Below are 18770 nucleotides of genomic sequence, written 5' to 3' on the forward strand. Positions count from 1 at the left end.
ACATCAAAGGAGTATGTTAATGTCTACATTTATTCTCTTGCTTTATACTCGTACTGATCTCTCCATAGCTGCTGTTGTTACTTTATCTCACCTCTTCACTTAAATCCTTTATAATTCCTTGTAAATAACTTCTGAATACAGAATACAGTATGTCTACAATCACCTCTGTGTTTATGTGTGCAAAAATTAGGCAACGATGTCCCAATTTCCCTCACAGATCAACATTATTTCCCTCCTTCAGCAGTGTATTTTGGCATAGACATTGATTTCAGTTTAGCATTTAATGATTGATATTTATACTCTGATATCAGACCAAATAATAAAGGTTGTTTTCCAACCAGGTGCATACCAAAGAGGTATTGCTACAGCTACACAGAGTTAAATTAAATTTGCTCTCATTAATCAAGCGCTCAGGACATTTCAAACCAAAATGTCATATTTTCGAAGGGGCAGGGCCAACCTTAATTAGTCGCCTGGGATATAATCAAGCTGTATCAGGGGCAAAGTGAATCCAGTCGTCACAACTACAAGAACTTCAACAGCTCCGTGTTAGAAGTTTTTCCAAGTCAGGAAGAAGAATGAGGGCAGAAAAAAAAAAAAAAGTCTTTTTGTACTCCAAAGTGGAAGCTGCTTCAGTGATTGAATACATGTTGAGATGACTGCAGCAGAGGCTTGAGTGTGTCAAAAGAAACCTCCTTCGTCCTCTAAATAGAGCAGCTTCTATGGTATCGTTGAGTGATTTGCACCAAGGCATTTCGTCCGACAAATCTTTATTTCTGTGAGTAAACGGTAAGAAGACTGTATGAAGGTGGAAAAACATGGATTTCACGAGTGAGCCTCCGTATCTCCTGATTCTGAGAGATCCTGATCAACAGCGGCAATAAATCTTTTGGTTGGAGATTAAGAGAAAAGCATTTATTGTCACTAATCAAATGCTTTTTATGAAAGTAAGTCAGCATGGCACTACTGCAGCCCGACTCTGGACTTGATGTTTGGGGAGTTTTTCGGAAGAAGAGTATAATTTTGTTTCACAATATTAAAACAGTAAATTATATAGAAAATAACCTGAGTCACTGATGTTCGAAAAGTCTGAAAAGTCAAAGCATTTCACCATATTGATTCAAAAAATCAAATAAACATCATATATTGCCATAAAGCTGTCCCACTGTCCTTATGCAAGCAGAGACATTAAAGACATAGCGACACAGTATAAACGGTGGTGTGACAAAATCTCTGATGTATGACACATTTATATCATTTCTCTGTACACAGAGATGGGCCCACTGTTGCCATAACTGATAAAATATGTTTTTGTTTTTTTTGCCATTTTACTCTAATGTCTTGAATATTGTAACGTATTAGACTCAAAACAAACTGCGGGATTTCTGCCAACCAAATGAAGTAGTTAATTGCATCATATGTTGCTACGATGTTCCCCTAGAAAATTTTACTGAATGAGGTTTGTGCAGGGAGGAAGGAAGAGGAATAGTACCAACTTCTATTTTCTAATCTATTTTCACTTCCCAGCTCTCTCAGTACATGAAGTGGTTTAAAGCAGAGCTCCACGAATTATCATGGGCCCTCAACTCTGAATTTGAGCATTTGGCCTCTGGGGGACGGATATAATCAACTTTATCCTGGGGATCCCTGTGTGGTGAAAAACAACTGTCTGCATATGAGAGAGATGTGACTGTGAAACCTTTGATGATAACAGCTATTACCATTTTGGATTCCTCATGAATGAAATGATGCCACATTTAATAAATGTTGCAGACATTCTTACTTGTCAAACAAAGTTGTATTTGTTGCATTTATGTGCCAGGCCCTGGTGTTTTGCATACTGGCATCTAAATAAACAGAGCCACAATTAATGTTAGAGGTTACACCTGTGCTTTTCCTGCTGTGACTATTCAAAATGCCTCACTAGGTTTTGACGAGGGATTTTCCCAACGACTAATTTCCCTGTCGATCAAACATAAATTTGAATTTAAACTAGTCGAGTAGTCAACGAAGACAATAAGACGCTCAGAAAGCTCAGAGAAGAGCTGTGATACCTTTTGTGACGAAGTGGTATCACAGCGTGTGCAGGTAAACAATTGGTTTACCAAGTGTGGCTAACATTAGCAGTGGTACACCAGCAGCTTTCATTCCCTGCAGGTTAACGTCCACGTGCCTGTGGTGAATGTGATTCCACGCTCTTCCAGTCGAATGGTTATATGTTGTATGCTACATGCTTATTTATAAAATCCACGCATTAGCTGATGATTAGTTGATGACGTAACTGTTAACCCACACTGTACAGTAATAAGAAATTAATAATTTCTTTAACCAACTAGTAATACTGGTGATATCAGTGTTTAATCGTTTAGTTGACTAATCATGCATAGCCCTAATTTTGATCATTTTCAAGTTGGTCATTTTCTCATCGTGGCATTACATCTACACAGGAAGTGACAAAAAGTAAAATTATTGTGACTTTGCCCTCCATTTGGCCTCAAAAAGTTGTGAACAGACGTGAACTCTGAACAGTCTGCAAATGGAAGTATGACTGCAAATATTTGTTTTGACGACTGAGTCTAATTGTGAGGTCTCTGCCAATTCCCTCGCTCAGCATCAACACCACTCCGTGCCAGCCCCGCAATATCAACACTTTTGGCTAAATCCATAAATAGGACTAGTTTGTAAGCCATGATAATCACAGAAAAATAGAGAAATGTCTGGCTAACACTCTGAAGTCCACTGAGTGCTGTCCTCGTTCCCTAAATAAGACCAATTTAAACATATATCACTTTGATGCTGTTAGCGTAGATATCTTAAAAGCCACTGGCATTTCCTGTGTAGATATGAAGCCGTTACTTCTGAAGAGATTGAGTATGGGTTTGTGCTAAAATGATAAAACATGCATCTGACACTCTTTACACAAATGTACTCAGAATGAAATGGATATTATTAGCTAAGGACAGGACACGTCTTTAATCAACATTAGTTTAAGTGACATTTTGTACTAAATAGTATTGTTTCTATCATTTATAGCTGCAACTAATGATTATTTTAATTACCTTATTAATCTGTGGATCACTTTCTCAATTGATTAATGTCTTTGATGTCTTCAGATGTCTTGATTTCTCTGACCAACAGTTAAAAACAGAGATATTCAATTAATAAGAGCTAATCCTCACACTATAGAAGCTGAAAACACAGAATGTGTCGCATGTATAGTTGATAAATGACTTAAACAATTATTGAAACAATTATTAAGGCAATTCATTGAATGAACATCCACAAATCATTCCATCCTTCCTCATTTAGTCATACATGGTAAAACCTGTCTTTCCCCTGCAAATATTTCACAGAGGAAATAGTTAGCGGGTAACACGGAAAAATTAACACACAAGCCCTGAAATCCTGCCCTCCTAACAAATAAATCCTCTTGTTATCTTGCCACAGCAGTGGCAGCAGCCCCGCTCGCTGTGGCCTCCTGAGAGCTCTTCCTCTCCCCCTCCTGCACAGGCTGGCGTAGCCCACAACAGATTGACTCAGCCCGACAACAGCTGCCAGAACCCCGCAAGCCTAGTCCTCCAGACACTGATGGATTGTGGGAGGGGAGCCAGGGTGATTAGCCCCTGACATGGGAGAATTATTGCAGTGTACCACCCCAAAAGAGATTTCACCTGAGTGTCAACATAGGGCATTCAAACTACATTAGGTCATGTTGTTAATGCCCATTCAGTCTTATGAACGCACAGGACCTGAGCTCGGCATGTCAATAATCAACAAGTGGCAGAATTGTGTGGAGGCACTGATCAAACTCGTTACCATCTAGGGGAAAAACAGGAGGATAAAAAAATAAAAGTGATGGACTCATTGTGACAGTGATTGTTCTTGGCACAAGACAACATGTTCTGATTTCTTGTTCTGATGATTTGTTTGGAAAAAGAAAAAAAGGCCTGACAATTAAATATTCACCCTTGCCTCGCAACAAAGGGTTTATTTTTAACTGCTTCAGTCACGTACAGCACTTACCTTGAGCTTGACAGTGAAACACACTAACTAAGGTCCACCGGAGGAGGGAAAATGATGCTTCTATTTAGGGATATATTGCTGCTTGGAAAATGAATTAGCTGAGAAATCGTATTGCTTCACTAGCAGGCATGGCACGGGGAGCTGCTGTTTGCTTACTCTGCCAAAAGTAAAACTAGTCCTGCCATCTCACTCTTTCCCCAGCATTTTTCTCCTCTCACACAGCTACGAGCTGTTACATCTGTTCTTGTCAGAAATTTTATTCATGCCATTTATTTCTCTCTTGCCTAGTGCAAAAAAAAAAACAACTAATCCTGCTGTTATTTAATAAACATACAGAACAAGCTGTCCTAGGTTAATGTAGCCTAACTTTTCTGCCTCTTACAGCAGATGTTCATTAGAGTAGAGGAGCCCACTCCTCCATGCCGAGAACACTCAGCTGTTCAAGTAGAGATAAACCTCTGCTTTCTCGGAGGAGAGGAGAGCAGGACAGAACGCAAGTCGAGAGGCAGCGGCTGCATTTAGTGATTCATCCGCACCATCATTACAAGGATATGCCAATTAATGCCCAAGCCTCAATGATAAGTTTTGCCTCAATGAAGCCTCAATGATAGATTTTTACCAGACTAAAATCACAAATCAGGGCTGCCATACATAATCCATCTCTGATATTGGTACAGCAGCATATAGAGCTGAAACTGTTAGTCAATTAATCGATTTGTCAATTGACAGCAAATTAATCAGCATTTAAGCATAAATACCAAAAAAAAAAAAAATCACGGGTTCCAGCTTGTAAATTCAATGATTTTCTTCATCTTCTATGACAGTAAATAGAATCTCTTCGGGTACTAATTGTTAGTTGCTTCACCATCAAACCACATCCTCAACCACGGCACCCATCAGCCAGAAGATTCAAAATAGAAGTCGTTGAACTGTTTTTCATTCCAGCAGGAAGGAGCAGGTACCTCCCTGACAAGTCGGGTAGATGTATTTGTGCTTATTGTGCCAGCTGGAGAATGAAGGTGTCCTGATTGTCCATGACCAGCTCGTCTACATTCTGGCTGCCAAGTGACACCCAGCAAAGTACAAGTTTTAACTGTTAAAATATCCTATTAATAAGGCTTGGTTAGACTATAAAATGTCAGAAAACAGTTGATAATAAAATTAAATGAACATCCATTTTGCTAAGAGTCCAAGGTCACATCTTTGAATATCTTATTTTGTTCAATCAAGAGTCCAAAAGCCCAAACCAGTCAATTTACAATAATATAAAAATGGAAATCTTCATATTTAAGTTAAATTTTTAACATGTTTCCTTGAGTAATGACATAAACGATTAGATTATTAAAAGATTTACATTTTTCTGTCTATCGACTAATTGCCGCAGCTCTAATCTAACTGACTCTATAAGAACAAGGAACTGTTATCTAAATGGAAAGCAGCCATTATTCGTGTCATTAGTTACACCTTTGATTTTTTCCATTGTGAGGTGTTTTCTGTAAGATTGCACTCTTGGTGACTCTTACACAGAGAAGTGTCTTTAGTGACATAGCGTCATATCCTGTGACAATACCAGAACTTTTTCACTGGAGACATTTTGACTGTTATAGCAGAAAAATCACAGGTGTAACTAATAGCGTTAATAAAGGCTCGACTGCACTGAAGTGACTCAGTAAACACGGCCAATGAGTCACCACACACAATACCAAGAGTTCTAAAGGAAACTCAGAAATGATTAATGTTATTCGTTACACCTGTGCTTCTCCTGCTATGACAGGTCACAGTGTCTGCTGTGTTAAAGGTCTGTTGTTGTCTTTTGCCAGAAATGCGCACAAACTTGAAGACGTGTAAAGACTCAGCAGCACATTACTAGTAGTGGCCATTTTGTGGAATCACAAGCTTCATCAAAAGTCATGTATGTTTATGTTCAGGTGTGAAGTCGACATTTCTCTGACTCCCAGCCAACACATCCCAGTGATGGAACATCTTAACTACTGAGCTCAACATTGAATTGAGTTGATCCAAATCTTTTCCCAATGCAATGATTTTGTGATCTGCCTTATTTTCAAACTGTACATTATTTTTAGAGAGTCCAATATTTACCTCTGTGAACCAAATGTAAGGTAATACATGCAAGGCACAAACTGAGGTAACTAAATTGTAAGACATTTGTTTACCATAGCGACTTATGAAATTACACGTAACCAAATATACAGCCATGTTATAATTTTGGTTTTGTGTGCAAGAGGATATGATTCGGGAAAAGTTAAATAGTGTAATAAAATAAAATCTAAACAGCACTTGTTTGTATGTTATGTCCAAACAAATGCATTTCAAAAAGCCTCATGAGCCATTTGCCAGCTGGGATTTCTTTTATTTTATTTTGTTTTAATTCCCAATTACAACATCTGTATCAGTCTAAAATATTCTGCACTGATCGAACATTACTGATTATGTCACTAGACCGACCTCTACATGATGATATTTCAGATAATTGCAGTAAAGGGCAATATATTGAAAAGCTGATTTTGCAATTATTCTGTAATGTGGCAGTCGTGGATAAATGTGCAACCACAAGAAGAAATAAAATAATTCAAAGTGTAGCAATCTCTCCCCTATGAGAAAAAACATCAATATCCTTGTCCACAGTAGAAAACATGCTGCCCAGCACAGCCCATCATCATTGCTTGCTGAGGTTCAATCTGACCACTGCAGGGCAAACAGCAGCTTTCTGACAGACTTACACTGACATTTATTCTGAAAGGGTTTATGTTTGATCATTATTTTTTTTTATTTTTTTTTAGAAACAGCCTCTTTTGTTTAGTCGAAAGTTTACAAATACTGAAATAACACACAGCTGCTGTTTATATCTCAGTGCAGGAAATAAATATAAAAATAATAAATAAAATCAAAGATAGAAGAATGCATCCAAACAAAAACACCTATCTGTAAACAGTGCTCGCATCTGCTGAGATATATTCACTGACCCTGGCAATGAGTGGGTGAGACTGACCCACAAAAACTACAATCCACACCTTTGTATGGGGTAGCTGCTGGCCAGTCCTCAACATCTCACACAAAGACTCAGAAATCTAATCATTCATGACAAATATCCTGCCTGATAATTTAACCAAATTGAACATTTGAACAATGGTTTGGAAGTGAGGAAAGACCATACAATCCAGACACCAATGTGAAATCTGAACCCTTTAACTTCTGCTGTCTCTGTACATTAGGTAAATTGCATACAACCAATACCCTGCAATCGCTTTTTTTAGTTTTCTCTGCATCATCAGATTCAGGACACTGCATATGCACATGCTCAGCAACTTTGTTCTCCCACTAAGTTTCAGACTTTAGGGGCATAAAATAAAACATGTAATCAAACTGTGAAATCATATCTTCAACTCATTAACTATGATTTGTTGACCAATTTGCCAAAACCAGTCTCCTGTCAAGTAAAAAATACACAAAGGCATGCTCTGATAATGCATGCAATCCCTCACAGCCACAAACAAACTGACCACACAGCTCTGGGCCAACAACTCTGGTAAGGCTGCTATTAAGTGATCAACTCTGGGCTCAGAAATCTGAGTGAAAACTGATTTACTGAAACATGTTTTGAAAGCAATGCCCCTGGCAGTTACCTCGGTGTTCCCACAAACATGCTGAGCCTCGTCTTAATAGTGGCAACTCAGGCATGTTCCCCAAATTGCAAGAGGCTTGTATACCGCACTCAACTCATACTCAGTGTAGAGGAGACTGCTTCAAGAGGATTGTACTGAACTGCTCTGTCCCATCAGTCATTGTTTGATTGCCCCAGTGCAAATTAAACAACATCTGTACTGAGCTGCCAGGTTATTAGAAACAACTAATGCCATCTTGTACACCAGTCCTGCAATAAAAGTAGGTTGCAAAAGTATGATTTTGGTTAAGTAGTTTCAGAGGGGTGTTCATTCACTTTTCTGCTCATTTAGGAGGCTTGTTGAAGTGCATTGTTTTATAATAAAAATTTGTGTATCTAAAATTTAGTCTACTGTCATTTAAATAGATGGGATGGAAAACGAGCATAAATATTGGTGAGTTTAATTACAAATAAAGACACATCACATTATAAACTACATTACCAGCAATAACTGGTGATCTTCTCCATAGTAAGCAGGTCACTGAATATCATAGCAAGGAAATTATTACACTCGCTTTGCTCGATGGTCAAGATACAGTCCATGACTGACAGAGCAAAATTTAAAAATGTGTTATTTATTTTGAGATGTAAGCCAACACTTTTCCAGCACAACAAACAGAAATCCCACTTCCAAATCTTTAGTTTTACAATTCGATTGACAATAACAGTAGCTAAAATGCATGTTTTAGTGCTTTGGGAGTACATGATAGCCAGTACGTCGCAGAAACGATCGTCGGTGTATTTAAAAGCATGTTCACTGAACCGGGTCGCTCATTATGGTTCTCATAATCACCACAGATTATGACGCCAGTAAATGTCCTCTCAGCTATGAACAGATTATTAAATTGCCACTTTTTTTTTTAATGGAATTTGGCGTGACATTGTACTTTCTCTGCAAAAACCGGCGTGTTCAGGGGTTGTGGGTTTGAGAATCAAACAGGGATCCGAAATATGAAAATGTGCACGGAAGCTAAACATGTTCTGGGCCAGCCCTGGCAGTCCAACACAGTCTACATCACGGCAAAGCACCGGGCACACCGGCAGGGTTGACGTGTGCCTCAGACGAGATCAAAGCAAAACAGACTCACGACTGGCAGCGGCTGCAAAAAAAAAAAAAACGACTCAACTGCCTCAAACTCTTTATAAAAAAAAAAACTGCAAACCGTCCACATTTATGCCAGTTACAAATCCCACATCTAAAACACAATGAGAACGAGAGGACTGAGGCTACTGTGTTAAAGATGGACAGGGGGGTTGCAGGGGAAAGACACAAGGGGCCATATGTCTCATCTGGCCAATTAGCTAGCCTGCTAGCCAGCAGTGGTCACAACAAAATGCATTTGCTCTCACTACACTGGCATCCAACGTTAGCTTCAGTAGCTACTCACCCCAGCAGAAGAGTCCGGGTGTCCTAAAAAAACTGAGTCACGGCCGCTCAGCAGGTTTGTCAAACCGTTAAAACCTCGTTGACGGTTTGAGTTGAATATGTACGGCTACAGTCTCCGGACAAGCCTGCGGTGGTGCTGCGTTTTCAGCCCGCACCGCTCACAGCTCCATTAAAAGCTGCATTGTTGGAGCGACGACCGGACAAACAGCACCGACAGCCCACGGCACAGCATTCTGGGAAATGGTGTTTATCAGATGTGCAATTCGAACAAATGAAAAAAGGAGAAAACGCTCCACCTGTCGGTCAGTATCGGTACTACATGTAGTGTCAAGTCCAACATTAAACAGATCTTTATGACTTTTTGGAATAATTTTACGATTGGTTTACTGTTTACTGTGTGTAATAACAATACAGTACTGCACTATAACTTAAGTAAAAGTACTTTAAGTGTCATGTACATCAAGTATCAAAAGTATGAATGCTTATGATGTAGAATGGCTCCTTCTCATACTATTATATTCTAAATATAATATTGAATTATCACTATGGATTAACGTGCAAGCAAGCAGTGTAAATATTCATACAGTGGAATTAACACCTCTTACAACAAAGACCATAAACATTGCCCCGACAAAGAAAAAAAAAAAAAACAGGAGAATATACAAACATACACAGCCGATAATTTAGCAGAAATGTTTTATTAAAAATCACGAAAAACAAATATATTATATCATTATGGAAAATAGCAGCAGAAGAGCTTGCTGAAACTCACAAATTATCTTAAGAAATAATAGTATAGTTGTGCAGTATACTTAACCTGTTCATTAAACATGCAGTGTGAAAGTAGTGGACATTTTATTTTGAAAGGTACCCATGTTTACAGTTCTGACTGGCAAGAAAGGTCTCATATTGAAACGTTTACGTGTGCAGAAACAAATAAATACTTTTTTTTCTTAAGTTACATAAAACCTTCGTCCTAACTGGGCTGTAATTTGTGGTCTGACTCAAAAGGTGGCGGTAGTGAGTTCATTAGGGGGCAAATGTACACAGATGGAGAAAAGAACAAGGGTGCAGCCACAGACGCAAGGTGATGACGTACGTGCTGGAAAATGGAGAGAAAACACATGTCAGCTTTTGCTTTGTATCAAACGTTTTCATCAGACGTATCCCCCCCTGCCAAGAAGCCTTCGCTGCAGGTAGATATGATTAAAATAATATGTTTGATACTCTCTTAGTGCCTGGCTGAAGTACTGTGTGCCACAGCTGCAGAAGGAGCAGTACTGAAACTGGATTACCTGTGTATTTTAACCCTGTATGTTTTTCTAGGTGGCTGCTAAGAAGAAAAAGAAAAAAGAGAATGGAGTTGCAGTCAATAAGGTCAACACACTTAAAGCTCAGATAAAGTCTGAAAAGAAGAAAAGAAAGAAGCTTGTGAAGTCTGCGCAAAGAGAGGAGAGCCTGAAAGGAACCACAGAAGTGTGTGCCTGCTGCAGAGATGCAAACATAGATGCAATGGGGTGCTACGTTCATGACCACATCCATGAAAAGTTATAATTTGTCTTTATGTTTCAGAAGCAGGAAGAGGAGTGTGTAAATGGAGATGGTGACACTATAGATGCTTTGCTGGCCGACCTGGCAAGAGTCAACAACAGCAGGGAGAGAGCGAGTACACTGTTCCAGTGGCTCATCAACCCCATCCCTGTCAAAGCTTTCTTCAGGTACCGATGAGTGTGTTGGCGGTGTCTCTCTTTCTCTGTCTGTCTGTATGATTGTTTAGAAGTGGTAAATTGCCACAACCCCAAGATCTGTGTAGCACAGGAAGTAAGAACAGTTTCTGAACCACATCCATGAATTTATCTGACTAATTAAAAATCACCCACATTTGGAGATTCATGATTTCCTTTTGAATAGGTTTAAAATCAGAATTGCAACAACACCCAATACAAGGTTTCATATTTTTGACGAAGCACTGAATGATATACATGTATTTCTTTTGCTCTATAAGGGAAACATGGGAAAAGAAGCCCATTCTTGTTCAACGCAAGAATCCAGATTACTACAAAGGACTGTTCTCAACAGCAGAGTTTGATCGTATACTGAGAGAGGTAAGGATCTGAAATACAATATAAACATAACACTCATCACTCATTCATCCTATATTCATCTTTAGACACTAGTTAGATTAAAAAATACCATAGGACTCATGGATGATCATTTCTGCTGGAGATATTGAAGCAGGTACATTGCTTGATTTAATTTGGCAATGTTTCTCCTTTTTGATTATCAAAAAGTATTTGGAGACTTTTTTCATTAGGAGATAAGTCCGTCTAACCTGCTTTATTGGCTCGGGGGACTGTTTTTAGCCACTGGAAGAGTCAGACAAAGCTGCTTTAATTGTATTTTCTAATTCATATTCTTTCTGTTTATTTGTTTGTCTTATTTCATTGAGCTAATGCTCTGTTCATTTGTTGTGTTGCCTGTTTTCTTCAGTAATTTAAATGTAAGATTTTGTCTCCTGCAGCATTATATTTTTCTGTACTGGAAAAGTTAATAGGAAACTTGAATGAAGACAAAAATCTCTCATCCTGAACTACATGTTTGTGCTGTTTGATTTCAGGAGGATGTTCAGTATGGAGTGAACCTGGATGTCACGAGCTACACTAATGGCAAGAGGGAGACGCACAATCCTCCAGGGAGAGCTCTGCCGTTCTCTGTGTGGGACTTCTATGAGGTAAAGAGGATACAATGATGCAGGCCGTTGATTTGCAAATGTACAGTTTGTGATTATTTCTAATGCAAATTACAGTAATTATGCATTTTTATGGCCCTGATTACATTCCTAACAAGTGGGTCCTTTGCTGCAAATTAGATGCACCGGTTTTCTCTGTGGGGGGGTGGTGTCATTAAAGTTTCTTCTCACTTTCAAATTTTCTAGGTCCACCTTCATTAAAAAGCAGTTAGATGCATAATTATCTACTAAGGAATATATTAATTTTAATATTTTCAGTGCTGCAAGTTTGAAGTCATTTTGTGCTCAGTGCATTAACCATATCAGTGCACCATCTGCACAGCGCTCCCATTGCAGATTACTAATGATCATATGTACCGTATCTCCATTCTACCAGAGGGGCTGCTCCCTCCGAATGCTGAACCCACAGGCCTTCTCCTCCACCGTGTGGAACATGCTGTCCATCCTTCAGGAGCAGTTTGGCAGCATGGCAGGAGCCAACATGTGAGTGTTTGAGACAAAAAACTGTCCCTGGAAACTTTCAGGTGCCATTTTCAGATTCTGTTTTGCTGTCAAACGTGTATTCTCCTTCACCAGATACCTGACGCCAGCTGGAACACAAGGCTTTGCTCCGCATTATGACGACATTGAGGCGTTTGTGGTTCAACTGGAAGGGAAGAAACACTGGAGAGTGTACAACCCAAGGTCAGACGGAGTGAGGATGAGGAAATTCACACAGTCGAATTTAATCTAGTCATGCATTAAAAAGAAGTGGATGTTTTGTTTTTACGCCAAGTAAGGTCATGAGAGTTGATGGGGAAACATGCCAAACAGATCCAGGACAAAACATGTCACAGATGTACCAATGTGATGATTCACCATATGTTGATACACCAAACAATGTTTTTTGAGTAGTTTTTTATAAAATTAATCTATATTCTGGGTTTTTGACTTTCTATTTCTAATAAACAACAATTTCAGTTAGTGTTAGTTTAATATGTGAGAGACTGACATTAAGAAACACATTGTGAAGTTGTTTTTCTAACTTTCTTTTAGGTCAGACGATGAGGTCTTGCCTGTAATTTCAAGCCGTGAGTAAAAGAAAATTTACAGAAAGAGAGATTGATCAATCCACAAATATGGTGCAATTTTTGTTAACACGTTGTGCTCCCGTTCTCTCTTTGCGTTTCCTCTCCAGCGAACTTCGATCAGGCCGACATCGGGAAGCCGATCCTGGAAGTGGTGCTAGAGGCCGGAGATCTCCTGTACTTTCCCAGAGGGTTCATCCACCAGGGCGACTGCCTGCCAGACGCTCACTCCCTGCACATCACCGTCTCCTCGTACCAGAAGAACAGCTGGGGCGACCTGCTACACAAGGTAATACAAAAAAGGCATCATCGGCACATGGGTGCATCACCAAATGCCAGTTAGTTTTTACATCAAACATGTATTGATTATGTATTGTAAGTATATTGAAATGACCGATGACATTTTTCCTTGTTTATGCCCTGGTTTTGATTCAGCCAAAAGCAACAGTCATTTAACTGACAGCCTCCTCATGAAAGTTTTTACATTTGCTGCTCTAAGCACATTCAGCTCTTGGGGAAAAAAATACTGTTGCTATTTGCAACGGCAGCAGTTTTTTAAGGAACACAGAAGTCCTTCTATTTGATCTGTGATAACACAAAGAAGATAAATACAGATGAAAGCAAAGGCTCCGATCAGAAACCATAGTGTTTATCACAGAGCAGCATTAGGGTGAAGGAACAGTGAGTGTTACATAGTTTAATGAAATAAACAATGACATTTTCGGTCTTTCTCAGCCTTAGGGTCTTCTAGGTCTTTCACATTTCAACTGTTTGTTTTGTTTTTTAGGTGGTTCCAGCAGCTCTGGAAATAGCAATGGAGGAGGATGTGGAGTTCAGACAGGGCTTACCTCTGGACTACCTGACATACATGGGAGTACAGAATTCTGACAAGGTACACAATCAGATGTTCTTTTAACAACTTATTGATTCCAGTCACAGTCATCGTCCTTTGTCTTTTCACCGTTTACCAACTCAAGAGAAAAGTTCTCCTTGTGCAGGACGACCCACGCAGGTCAAAATTCTTCTCACGAATTGAGAGCCTGATGAAGAAGCTCATAAATTACGCCCCAGTCGATGCTGCTGTGGATCAGAAAGCCAGAGACTTCCTCCATGACTGCCTGCCTCCCCTGCTAACTCCAGGTATGTGATGCACGCGTCAGTCTGCAGTCACTCCGCTTTCGATTCACTTAATTCACAAGTCCAACTGGAGGTTAGGAAAGTTGTACCACGGCATTTCAACTTGTGATGGTCGTCCTGTGTGAATGATGAACACGTTATGCCTCTGAGTAACATATACACTGCATGTCCTGCAGATGAACTGGCCAGCAGTGTTCAAGGAGCCCCTGCTAGGTGGGAACGTGGGCGAGTTATGGATGTGGGTGCATGTATCACTACCCAGACCCAAATCAGAGTCCTCCGTGCTGGATGTGCAAGGTAATCGAACTTTTAATTAGATTTCACAGCACATTCACGGCAGGCAGGTTCAGAGCGGACTATTGAAAAATGCAGAGGATAATGTCTTTGACAATAATTTGTCAAGATCACCTGCTTCAGTGATGCATTAAAGCAGAAAAATGTATTGATCAAGTATTTCTCTTGCCAGGTTATGCAGTGATGGAGACACTGTACATCTTTATTACACCACAGACAACCCCAGAGTTTACCACAAAGAGGAGCTCAAGAGTTTCGAAATAAACCCAGAGGTAGAGATCTGAAGATCTGTGCAGATCTTGCTTGTACATCGTGTCCTAATGATGTTGTCACCGCCTAATAATTGTTTTTTTTTTTTTTTTTGCAGCACACAGACGCTGTCGAGTTTCTGATCCATTCTTATCCCAAATTTGTAACAGTAGGAAGCCTCCCATGTGATTCTGCAAAGGACAGGGTATGTTCTATGTACATAAGATCTTTGCTGAGATATGATGCAACTATATGTTCAGGCATTGTTTCTCTTCTGTTTGTGGCTGTGTTTTTTTTGGGGGGGGATATGCATTTGGTAGTTTATGCAAGTGTTTTGGAAATAAGAGTGTCCAAGGACTTATTAAATACATCCCATTTTATGTAAATATTGATTTTAAATACGTTTTATTTTAATAAGCCTGTGTTTTTGTGAAATCATTGGTTTGACCTGTTGCATCTGTGTTTTTTTCCCCCAGGTTGATTTGGCTGAGATGCTATTTGAGAGGGGAATCATCCGCACTGCAGAGCCTCTGTAAATGGCCTCAGATTCTTCAGTCATGCTGACTACATGAGTGTATTCAAATTGCGTTTGTACAAATACAATCTTTGATTCAAAACCCTTGTTGTTTTAAGTAATGTTCATTAGCTGCACTAGAATGGTCATGCTGAACATTTGTTTTGTGTTCTTCAAATAATCCAGTTTTGACAGAAAAATTGAAACTGATGTTATGTGTTATTTAAGCCAAGTACCAAATGAGTTTGATGAGAAAGGGCATGTTTATTATTGGTTGATACAACTCAAAACGTTAAAGATTTCTGATTGGTACAATTCGAGAACAGAGGTATAGGAGTCTTATTAAATAATTTTATTTGAGGACAACCCATCAGTCATTCACACCACAGATGACAGGACACATTCCAGGAGGTAGGAGTCGTCTACTTCCAGGTCACCTCCTCTCCAGGCTTCAGCTCCCTACAGAGAAATGAGAAAGTTACGTAATGTTGTGCCTGGACGACAGTTGGTATTAGATGACCTTTTTGGGCAGCTTGTTCAAGAATAAATCTTCTGCTTTAACTTCAAACAGTCTAAGAACCGACGTGAAAATGTAAGAGCCATATCTAAACTGTTTCACATTTAGGATTGAACCTGTTTATCAACTTACAATCACAACACTACAGGCTGTAATCAGCTTTTTGATACCACTCTGTGAAATGGCATCATCTCATGAATGTCAAATAGTTGCTTAGGTTTTACCAAAGTGGAGGGACTGTATACTGAGTAACTGAGAGTTCACTGTTACATCCGTAACTACATGTATTCCCCTATCAATGATTTGCTGACTTGAAAACAACTATACAAAATGCATCGTAATAAGTCCAAATTGTTTAAGTATGCAGAAGCAAAAAACATCACATGGCACCAGATCCTTCATTTACTGGCCTGTTTTGTTCTTACATGTAGGTAGGAAATTGCTTTTTCTTACCTGCTGAACAAAACACTTTTGTTCCTGAAAGCTGTCAACTTCTGGTCCTGTTGTTTGTCGAGGTACCATCCAAACACAAAGCCCATGGGCACCAATATGTTCACCCAGTGCTCACGCGCAAGTGCTACAAAGTTGACCATGGTTCCTACAGAAACAAGCAGAAGATATATCACAACATTAATTCAGTGGCATTGATTTTATTCTCTGATCCAAATACACTTACATTAGCGCTTCTGCAAAGTGACTAAAGCTGTTGCTAATTTCCCACACACTGAAAACTAATGCATTTGTTAGTTTTATGTGAGAACATGAAATCAATAGATACATTATTGGCATTGCCTTAAACTCTCTGAATCTGATTATCACAACAGACAATATACCAACATTTTCATGGTGAGGAAAACTGAATTCATTCAAGTGCTCACATGACATGAGGCCAGGGTACCGTATTTTACACCTACATTTACTGACAACCCTATGCCATATTGGGTGGACTGTTCTGCCAGCCACTAAATAAAAATCCACCCATTTTAACTTGATCTGGAGACACACTGAAATCAGTGGAAAGCAATTCTTAGCAAACGCTGGCTTCATACTCGATCTACCTGGAAGGATTAATAAATAATTACTGAACTACTAATAATTACTAAATAAAACCAGGACAGCCTATCTTTCTTTAGAGGACTTCAACAAACTAGTGTGATGCTAAGTTCATCATGACATGTGACAGCCGTTAAAAAGCTTGTTCTTATCCTTTGAACAAGCTCATTTGTGTGGACACCAATTGGACTGTGTGGCAACTGAAAAATAATGCAGGTTTTGGGAGTACCTTCCTCAGACATTCCTTGTTGCTAACGTTCATCAGGCAGAGCGCTTACATATCTTGCTATGTCAAACAGAATTGAGTATAATACAACCATCGCTTCAAACCAGTGGTGGAAGATAACAAAGTACATTTATTCAAGTTCTATACTTAAATACAATTTTGAGGTACTTGTGCTGTATTTCAATTTTATGCTATTTTATTCTACTCGAAAACATTTCTTTAACAGCTGTAGTTTCTAACTACTCGCAAATTAAATGCTCTGCACATCCACCCAGGTGTTTTCAATTACTTTGGCTGATTAGAGTCAGGTGTAAATTGGGTGGAATTATATGGCATTTCACAAAACTCTGTGCAGCATGAATGATAACAGAGTAGGTTGTACCCAGCAGGTAAAACAGAAGCTACAGAAATGCGATAGAGATGTCATCAAGCACAGTTCATATGCAAAAAGCTCCATAGTAATTATGCAACATAGGTGAAAATACCTGTGTGAGTGGACTATGGATGAGCAGCGGCCTTAACATTTTACATTAGAGCTGCAGAATAATCAAATATTTGCTTTAAACATTTCTAAGCAAAAATGTCAAATATTTTCTGTTTCTACTTTCTAAAGTGAAGATGTGATGCTTGATTATCTTTGGATTTTGGACTTCTGGTCAGACAAAACAAGGCAGCTGAAAATGTCACCTTGGCTCGTCAGATATTTTAACAGGCATTTTTTTCTCCTGTTGTCTGGTATTTGATAGACAATTGTGAAAAAAAAACCCAGGCAGAATAATCAATAATAAAAATTAGTTAGTTGCAGTCCTATTTTACATACAAATTATACAAGCAGTTGGCAGTTTATTAGGTACTCCTCACTTCATGAACAATCAGATTTAATTTAAACTGCGTTTATGTTATTGATCCTAACCTCACTGATCTGAATGCTTTGGGCAAAATAATAGAAAGATCCGTCAACATAACGCAAGTCTCCAAACTGATCATACAGTTGAATCAACACTTCTTAGTTTCAATACAAACATTATAACCTTCATGAAGGTTGGCTTTACTGTACGACTGTTGTATTAGACTGCATTAGTGTACGACCCTTTATAAAATATGAAGTAGTAATATCGATTAAAATACCCAACAGAAAATGAAGTACAAATAAATAGCTGCACCTCGGCCAACTACAGCATTAAGCCACAGCTTACATTTTAAAAGCAATAATAACAGTGCAACAATTACAGGGTCCACTGCATTATGTGAACTTTTACTTTTGTATCCGAATTTCATTTATCTGATGGTACTTACATACTTTTACTTGGGTAGCATTCTAAATGCAGTAAATTTACATGTGGCAGTGTTTTTGCACCACGGTATCATTACTTTCATTTAAATAAAGTGAATTCTTCTTTCATTCCTGCTACAAACCACATATGCAGTAGCTGTGATATCATAATTTGCGCATAGCGAAATAACGCTTAAAATACTGATCACACTACGAGCATGAACACTTTTTAAACACAAGCTGATCGCACCACAGCCACCAGCGCCTGGCTAGCTAAACAGATAGCTATGTAGCATCAGCAATATATGTCAGGTTTCCATTGAGAATTGTCTATCACTTACTACTATAACACAGTAGTTACGTTGCACAGTAAAAATGATACAGTACAAAGGCTCAAACAATAAAGACAAACGACGTTGAGATATTCAAAATTAATACCTTTTCTTTACGCCAAGCCGTGGCCTTCTGTTCTTAAGTTATCAGGCAGAGGACATTGGACTCTACCAACTAGGCGCCTACGAAGTGATTCCTTTAACTAGAAAAATCTCTATAAACATTTATTCTTCTTAATTATTTTATTATATCAGCAAAACTATGAG

The 18770-nt window shown here is 38.9% G+C and overlaps 3 protein-coding genes across 4 annotated transcripts in view; 1 reads left to right on the forward strand and 2 right to left on the reverse strand.

Moving 5' to 3' along the window:
- Positions 1–9302, reverse strand: part of extl3 (exostosin-like glycosyltransferase 3) — a 28960-nt gene extending 19658 nt beyond the window's left edge. Inside the window, exon 1 of the mRNA XM_023414941.2 lies at positions 9094–9302. The gene's annotated coding sequence lies outside the window, so the exon portion shown is untranslated. The remainder of the gene's footprint in view (positions 1–9093) is intronic.
- Positions 9303–10142: 840 nt separating this feature from the next.
- On the forward strand, positions 10143–15308 carry riox1 (ribosomal oxygenase 1). Of its 2 annotated transcripts, none has more exons than XM_023414942.2 (15): positions 10143–10288; positions 10419–10568; positions 10665–10810; positions 11098–11197; positions 11710–11823; positions 12218–12324; positions 12418–12525; positions 12877–12911; positions 13019–13197; positions 13696–13800; positions 13907–14048; positions 14222–14342; positions 14512–14611; positions 14707–14793; positions 15065–15308. In XM_023414942.2, the coding sequence occupies exons 1-15, from the start codon at positions 10202–10204 to the stop codon at positions 15122–15124; spliced, it is 1641 nt and encodes a 546-aa protein (XP_023270710.1). In that variant the 5' UTR covers positions 10143–10201; the 3' UTR covers positions 15125–15308. The 2 variants fall into 2 exon arrangements, with proteins under 2 accessions (XP_023270710.1, XP_023270711.1); XM_023414943.2 differs by having other exon boundaries at positions 10668–10810.
- Positions 15309–15346: 38 nt separating this feature from the next.
- Positions 15347–18764, reverse strand: ndufb1 (NADH:ubiquinone oxidoreductase subunit B1). Its single transcript, XM_023414944.2, has 3 exons — positions 18610–18764; positions 16073–16217; positions 15347–15561 (listed from the first exon to the last, which is right to left on the reverse strand). The coding sequence occupies exons 2-3, from the start codon at positions 16210–16212 to the stop codon at positions 15525–15527; spliced, it is 177 nt and encodes a 58-aa protein (XP_023270712.1). The 5' UTR covers positions 16213–16217; positions 18610–18764; the 3' UTR covers positions 15347–15524.
- Positions 18765–18770: the final 6 nt, after the last annotated feature.

The sequence above is a fragment of the Seriola lalandi genome, unplaced genomic scaffold (genome assembly GCF_002814215.2).
Source record: "Seriola lalandi dorsalis isolate HSWRI2012SDOR001 ecotype SW California unplaced genomic scaffold, Sedor1 jcf7180002054544, whole genome shotgun sequence".
NCBI lineage: Eukaryota > Metazoa > Chordata > Actinopteri > Carangiformes > Carangidae > Seriola > Seriola lalandi.